The sequence below is a fragment of the Phalacrocorax aristotelis genome, chromosome 13, assembly GCF_949628215.1.
Source record: "Phalacrocorax aristotelis chromosome 13, bGulAri2.1, whole genome shotgun sequence".
Taxonomy (NCBI): Eukaryota; Metazoa; Chordata; class Aves; order Suliformes; family Phalacrocoracidae; genus Phalacrocorax; species Phalacrocorax aristotelis.
Window position 1 is genome coordinate 9629085 of NC_134288.1, and position 7837 is coordinate 9636921.

Sequence of the window (7837 nt, forward strand, 5' to 3'; positions counted from 1 at the left end):
TTTGAACCAAAGAGCCTTGGCAATCTGAATTTGGGCCGTTTCTTTGCCCACAAGTCTGAATTTAATCCACCGCTTGGTATGCAGCACTTCTGGGAGAGCATAACCTGTAAAAATGTAGAAATAAGAAAATTGTCTGTAGCTAGTGGGTTTACAGACCTCATTATTTACTTGCATTCATCCTTGGTTTAAACCAAATTTTTCTTGTAGTAGGTGCTGGTCCCTTATGTTATATGCCCATTTCATTTTTTTATTCCACCTGGACAGGTTCCTAGGCATCTTCCGCTTTGTTTTCAATAGGTTTTGGCTGTAGCAAACCCAAGGTTCATAAATGCAGCACAGTTGGGTAGAAACCTGATTTGCAGCTTCTGTGTGTGTTTCATGCAATACAAAAGAGAACACGGGACGTTGAGAAGTCAGGGGGGTTCAGACCTCACCCCAAGGACCCTGCCTAGCAGGACTGGCACTGCCGATGGGTACGGGAGCTGCAGGGACCAGGGGCAGAGCTGGTGGCCACAGGGAGGTTGGCAGTGGATGGACAAAAGCAGAGTGGGATGCCCAGGGAGGACTGGGGGTGCTCAGGGCAGACTGGGGATGCTCAGAGCAATTCAGGGATGCCCAGGGCAGGTTGGGGATGTCCAGGGTAGATTGAGGATGCTCAGGGCATGCACAGTCTTCTCCCAGGTGATGCCTCTCTTGGTCCCCCTTGTCTGGTGGGGGTTTTGTGGTATGGAGGGCCCCCGGCCCCTGCTCTGTGCAGGCAGCTGTGCCAGGGGCTGCCCCAAGGAGCTGGCAGGAGGTCCCTGCCACAGTGGTCTGTGGGATGGGCACTCATTGGCACTGCAGCGCTGTTGCTGTGGCTGTGCCCAGGCTGATGGAGAGGCCTGGTGTGCGCTTGTGCCTCTGCACACAGGAATAATTCTCCTTAATCCTTCCGAGAGGCATCACTGGATGAGGCTGGAGCCTCCCTCTGGGAGCCCCGTCTCGCCTGGCGCGGAGAGCAGAGCAGGGGGAGGGACAGCCACCATCCTGCAGGCAGGGAGGCCTCCGTGCCCCCAGCCACCTGCCTGCTGCTGCACAGGACCACGGCCGCACCAGCGTCACTCCTGCCCCCATGCCGAGGGCACAGGGTGCCAGTGGTGGGTCTGGCTGCGTGCCCTGGGAAGGCGTGCATGAGGCAGAGAGGCAGCAACCTGGCTGGGACAGAGCGCCCCAAGGAACATGGGCTGGTGCGGGAGCTGAGTCGGGCAGGCTGGGCTGCCTCTCCCATGAGGGGGAGAACAAAACATGTGGGGGCCTGAGCGCCCAAGCTCCTGGTGTCCTGGGACAGGAGGGATATAGGGGCAGGAGGTGGCAGTGCGCCCGGCATCCTGCCCTTCAGGGCCTGGGCTGAGCCAGCAGGAAATGCCCTGCTGCTGTGGTCCAGGCTGCAGCTGCCTGCTGGAGCCCCACCACTGCAGCATGGGGGCAGGAGACCAAAGCCAGTCTCCAGGGGTGGCTCAGAAGGTGCTGCAGAGTAGTGTTGGCTGCTGAGCTCCCCTGGAGCCCTGCACTCCATGGCACGCAGAGCCAGTGCTCAGCCCTGGCTGGGAGCAAGGGCTTCTGCCTAGAGCCAGCCTTGTGCCGGGGAGGGTGACGCCTGCCACTGGCCTGGAGCACCCAGCACATAAACACCACCCTGGGGATTAGGTCAGCTCTGGTCATTGCTTAGATGATTAAGTGGATCAGTGCAAGGGAAAGGAGGGGGAGGGAGCTCTGCTGAGTGGGGAGCTCGAGTGGGGACCTTTTAATTTGGGGGCTCATGGGGTCAGGAGCAGCCTTGGCACAAGAGTGAGGCTGGGCAGTGAGTGCTGGCGCCTGTGGCTGGGCAGCTGGGGACATGCAGCGGCAGCCCTGGCTGGCCCCCATGGTCGGCTTGGATGCCCGGGTGTCCTCAAGTCTGTTTATTTTAAGGGATACAAAGTCCCGGGCTGCTGCAGGGTTGCAGGAGCACTCACTGAGCCTCTCATTAAAGTTTCCCATGGGTGCTGGTTGGGGGAGGAGGAGGAGGGTGGGTGGCAGCAGCTGGGCACCGTCCTGCCATCCCGCACCCGCACACCTTTGGACCTGACACCCATGCACCGAGAGCTATTGGCACAGGCTGGGGCCGCCCTGGAGCCCGACCCCATTGTCCTGCAGCAGCGCGGGCCGGGTGCAGGGACCGCCATCTGCTTGTCGCTGCCGGCAGCTTCTTTGTTCACCGCCCAGCGCACGCTCGCGCAGGAAGCAGCTCCCCACGTGCTTCACCCTTTCCCTCTCACGGAGGCACCTAATGAAATAAAGGATTTACTACAGTGAGGGGGAGGGAAGGGGAAATGGGCTGAGCAGTTGGAAAATGTCGTGCCTGGCCCCAGGGCTGGGCTCTTTGGCTGGGTGCAGGCAGGGCTGGGTGCAGGCAGTGCTGGGCACTGGCAGGGCTGGGCTCTCTGCCACGGCCAGGCTGTTCTTCAGGGCAGCACAAGGCGGGTGGCCGGCATGGTGGGAGCCATGCACGGGCAGGGAGATGGTGCCAGGACCTGGGAGTGTGAATGGAACCGAGACCAAGCAGGAGGCGGGCTGTGCGCTGGGTGTACACGGCACCGCCGTGGCTGGGCCCCTGGCCCATGAGCTCTGCCTGTTCAGGTGGTGGGGGAAAGGGGTGGCCATGCAGCCTCCATGGGGATGGCTCCAGAACTTGTGGAAAGAGGGGAGCAGGAGTGTCCACATAGGGTGTAGGAGGTCACTTGGGCTTTGAGTGGGACAGGAGGGATGTCCGTGCAGCCCCTGCCCCCTCCCCACATCAGTGTGCCAAGGAGCCTTACCAGGCAGTGTGCCCAGTGTGAACAGAGCTCCTAATGCTGCTTCCAGGCAGCATGAACTCAGGGTTTTCCCGCCCAAGCTAGCCTGTCCTCATGTGCCATTTCCATGCCCCAGTGCTCTGCAGAGCCACCAGTGCTGGAGCTTGTTGCCTCCCACTGCACCCAGCCCTAAATGGGGCCAGGAGGACCACAACGGGAGGCGGGGGACCTGGCGGGGAGAGGCAATGCGCCTTTCTCCTCCCTACAATGCAAACAGAAACCGAAAAGGACCAAATTCCAAAGTTCTTATTCAAGCCCAGGCGCTGTGGCCCCAGGTGGAGGCGTGGGGACTGTCACCTGCCGGAGGGATGGGTGGGCCAGGTGCAGGGCACGGGCAGTGTCCGGCGTGCTTTGAGGGACAAGGGAGCAGAGCTGTGCAATGGCCCTGCAGCTGTGGGCACTGGTGTCCATGCCTCCAGCTGCTGCATCCCAGGGCCTGAAGCACAGCTCCCAGCAGTGCCCACAGCAACTCACCCACCAAGTGAACAGCCCTGGCCACGCAGGGACTTTCAAAGCAGCAGCTCATTCACGGTGCATGTGCTGGTGGTCCTGCAGGTGGGCTCAGGGGAGAATGGCGCTGTGGGGGGCACTCCCTACCTCAGGGACGTGCTCCCAGAGCACCATGGGGGTGACCACACGTTTCCTTGCAGATGACTCCTCATCAGAGAGCTGCAGCGGGAATGGCTCCTCCACCCTGAACCCCTCCACATCAAGCAGCACGCAGGGCGACAGCGCCTTCCCCGAAATGAATGGGAATGGCACTGCGGCCCCCATGGACTTCACCACCTCCGCCGATGACCAGCCCATCAACCTCTGCGACAAGCTCACGCCTGCCCATGTCACCCCTTCCTACCAGTCGGACAGCTGCAGCGCTGATGGGCTGCGCAGCAGGGTCAAGTATGCAGTGAAGACAACGGCAGAGGTATGGGCCAGGCTGCAGGTGACTGCCACCGGGGCTGGGTGGGATGGGGCAGCTGCGTGTCCCTGGCTGGAGCTGGTGCAGGGCATGGCACATTGGGAACAACCGCACAAGAGGTGCCCAAGGCCAGGCAGGGATGCAGCTCCTGGCCTTGCACCAGGAAAGCACAGAGGGGGCGGCAGGGCTGGAACTCTTTCCCTTGTAGGGAGGGAAGGACAAACGAGCACCACGCTCGCCTGCCGATGCTGTGGCAGAGCAGCTGTGCGTGGCTGCACTCCAGGCTCAGGGACACTGCTGCTCAGCAGAAATCAGCCCAAGCACCAAGTGAGCAGTTGGCAGAAGGAGAGAGGGATGGTTTGGGAGAGCCAGGGAGCATCCCCTGTGCCCTGCCTGCCCCAGAGTCAGGGCTCTGCAGTGGGCTCACCTCGCCCCCAACCACCTGTGCTGCTGCCGCCGCCAAGCAAGGAGACGCCTATTCCCGCTGGGTCTCGGCAGTGTTTCCCACAGGGTCAGTCAGAGCCACAGCCCCCACCAGCCAGCGCCACACTGCCTGCACTTTGGGCCGTCACACGGTCCCTGAGGCCGCCATGTTCCCCTCTGCCCCAAGCAGGCAGGAGCAGGCACTTGGAGGAGCCCATCCCCGGGTTGCAGAGGGACATCAGGAGATGGGCCAGAAGCAGTAAGCCAAAGAGAAAGGGCTTTTTCCTTGTGACCGTGGGCAGGGGCGAGCAGGCAAGGGCTGCTTGCGATAACCCCCATCTCCTCTCAGTCCCCTCCGTACAGCTCCGGCAGCTATGACTCCATCAAGACAGAGGTCAGCGGCTGCCCCGAGGACCTGACCGTTGGCAGGGCCCCCACGGCCGATGAAGATGACGATGACCACGATGACCATGAAGACAACGATAAGATAAATGACTCGGAGGGGATGGACCCAGAGAGGCTAAAGGCCTTCAACGTAAGGAGGGCTCCGCAAGGAGGGTAAGCATGCCTGCCTCCCACCTCTGTTCCCATCATCTGTCTTCTCCTTTGCAGATGTTTGTGCGCCTTTTTGTGGACGAGAACCTGGACCGGATGGTTCCCATCTCCAAGCAGCCCAAGGAGAAGATCCAGGCCATCATCGAGTCCTGCAGCAGGCAGTTCCCCGAGTTCCAGGAGCGGGCACGTAAGCGCATCCGCACCTACCTCAAGTCCTGCCGCCGCATGAAGAAGAACGGAATGGAGATGGTGAGTGGCCACCCCACTGCCCTGCTGCTTGCCACCATTCCTGGGGCAGCAGGTCCCTGAGCACCTTCTCTGCTTGTGTCTCCACAGACCAGGCCCACACCGCCACACCTGACCTCAGCCATGGCGGAAAACATCCTGGCTGCTGCCTGCGAGAGTGAAACGCGGAAAGCAGCCAAGAGGATGCGGCTGGAGATCTACCAGACCTCCCAGGTACAGTGCTTGCGGCTGGAGCTGGGTGTGGGGAAAACAAGAGAAGTTTCTGAGCAATTTGGCAAAGCATTTTTAAAAGCCTTTCTGAAAGTCACAGGGCTGCATAACAGGGCCCTGTGGTGCATCTTGAGGCTCAAGCCAGCAGTGCTGGGGACACTGGTTTGTACTGGCCACACTGCAGACATGGGAGACCAGGTGTCCCCATGCCATCCCTCTCACTGGCCACAGAGGACAGCTGGGCTCCTTACTGGAGTAAGTCTGTGTTTTCCCCTGTGCAGGACGAACCGATTGCTCTAGACAAGCAACACTCCAGAGACTCCACAGCCATCACCCACTCCTCCTATTCACTGCCAGCTTCATCTTACTCCCAAGACCCAGTCTACATCAATGGAAGCCTGAACTACAGCTACCGTGGCTACGGGTCCTTGGGGGGCAGCCTGCAGCCACCCGCCTCCCTCCAGACGGGCAACCACAGTAATGGTAAGTGGCCGCACATTGTGCCGGGTCCCATGGCAGCACGGGGAGCCCACCCAGCCATCGCCTCCTCCCCGTGCCTGGGCAGCGCGCTGTGGGCTCCCTGGCATCCTGCGCTGTGCAGCTGAGCTGGTGACCAGGGGCAAGGCAGGGGCTGCTCCCGTGGCTCACGCCAAGCCCGGTCATGGCAGTACCTCTCCTGCAGCTCCACAGAGCTGCTCCGAAAGCCCCTCTTCTGCAGCTGACAGAGACCTCTGCCCTGCTGCTCAGCTTGCCTCATCCATGGGCAGTTAATTGTTGAACTGAACTTGGAAGAACGGTCTAGGTGGCACTGGTGGGGGGAAGGAGTGTCACTTGAAAAAAAGAGAATCTGTATCAGCTATTAATTATTAACAGAAGCGGGTGCCTATCACCGCCCTGATCTTGTTGCTGGTATGAGCCATTCCTTTCCCAGCATGTGTCAGCTGCTCTCAGAGACAGGGACGGGATGGGGACAGGACTGGTAAAGTTCAGGGGCTCTGCAGCAGCACCTGGGGCACAGTGAGCTCCTGCTGCAGGTCAGGAGGGTGACGAGGGGCTGGGGGATGCATGAGAAAAGCAGCTGGTGGAACAGGATGGAGGCTGCAGGGCAGGAAGGCAGAAAGAGAGTGCAGGCCAGGCTTGAGAGGACAGCTGAGTTAGGAGCAAGTGAACAGTGCAGAGTAGCCTGGGGCTGATGAGGGCACCTGGGGAGGTGCCATGGTACCTGGTAACCACCTGGCACCTGGGTGAAAGAGGTGTGGGATGGGGCAAAGGCTCTGCCCTTGGGTAGCAGCACTCTGGCTTTGCCCTCCCGGCAGCAGTGGCAGGAGGGGCTGGAGCCCATGCTGGTCCTCGGCCAGTCCTTTGGCAATATCTGGGCTGCCTTCGCTTGCCCCAGTGTGCTCTGGGCTCCTGTCCTGCCCCTGCCCACCCCAATGGGAGTGAGGATTTGGAAGGATGTGATTTCCGGAGCCCTGATAGATGCCTGTCTGGGATTAACTCTTATCATCCCTTCCTAATGCTTCTTAACCCTGAATAAAGATCCCGCCCTGGCCTCCAGCTGCTGAGACCTAATCCTTGCAGCCACAATGGAGGCAGCTATGGTTCCTCCCCAGAGTAGCACAGGCACCCCTGGCCGCCTGCTCTGCCCAGCACCCTCCTCTTGCCTGGCCCAGCTGTGAGTGCTGGCTCCTTGACAAGAGGCAGTGAACTTGCAGAACCATCTCAGAGCAGCCCCAGTGAGCTCAGGCCCCAGGAGGAGCAGACAGGCCCTGGGTGTAGCACACAGCAGCAGCACACAGCAGCAACTTGTTTCTAATGGATTTTTAAACTCTTTGCAATTATTTTTTTTTCCCCTTTGCCCAAGCTCTTTGCCAGTCCTTTAGAGGTAAGAGCATGCTGCTGGAGTGCTGCAAGGAGCTGTGCCTTCTCCTGCCTCCAGGAGCAGAAAGTCTGCAGGGGTTTGCTGCCCAGAAGCGTCTTTCCCTCCATCCCCCACCTGAGGCGATTCTTGCTCAAACCCACACCCCCAGTCCCTTCTCCTTCCCCCTTGTTGAGCCGGGAAATGGGCTCCGTTTACTGCTGCCTTTTCTGTCCAGTGAAATTGCTTTCACATGAGAGCCTCCTCCTCCTCCTCCACCACCTCCTCCTCCTCCCCCCCCTCGGAGCGCTGATTAGCCTCGTGTGGAAGTCCTCCGCTGGTGCCACTCCCTCCGCGGCATTTGCTGCTCCAGCGTTGCTTTCCTTGTATGCTTTCCTCCCTCCCTGGGGCGATATGCTCCACTCCCTGCTGCTGGTCACCAGTGGCATACATCTGGTCGGGGGGGGGGGGGGGGGGGGGCGGAGCTGCTGACCTCTTCTGGCCTGGTTTGCAAACCCCTGCAGCACCCGGTCCCTGCTCCATCTTCCTGCATGTCCCACTGCTGCATCAGGCCACCCAGCAGGAGCTCAGCCCTCCTGAAGCCTTTCTCCAGCATCGCCGACTGCTCCATCAGCCTACAGTGCTCCAGCCCACAGCCAGGGCATTAATTAGTTCAGTGTCTTCTCTTTCCCCTTACCCCGAGGCTGCAGCCTTGCCTGCCTCCTCTCCCTAACTAATATTACATCTCTAGTACAC

The 7837-nt window shown here is 60.3% G+C and overlaps 1 protein-coding gene across 3 annotated transcripts in view; it reads left to right on the plus strand.

Moving 5' to 3' along the window:
* The window catches only part of NOL4L (nucleolar protein 4 like), a 69336-nt gene that overhangs the window by 52073 nt on the left and 9426 nt on the right, over window positions 1–7837 (plus strand). For all 3 annotated transcript variants that reach the window (XM_075109044.1, XM_075109045.1, XM_075109046.1), the window contains 5 exons: window positions 3524–3795; window positions 4562–4747; window positions 4825–5016; window positions 5104–5226; window positions 5505–5706. In XM_075109044.1, the coding sequence (XP_074965145.1) occupies window positions 3524–3795; window positions 4562–4747; window positions 4825–5016; window positions 5104–5226; window positions 5505–5706 (975 nt within the window). The remainder of the gene's footprint in view (window positions 1–3523; window positions 3796–4561; window positions 4748–4824; window positions 5017–5103; window positions 5227–5504; window positions 5707–7837) is intronic.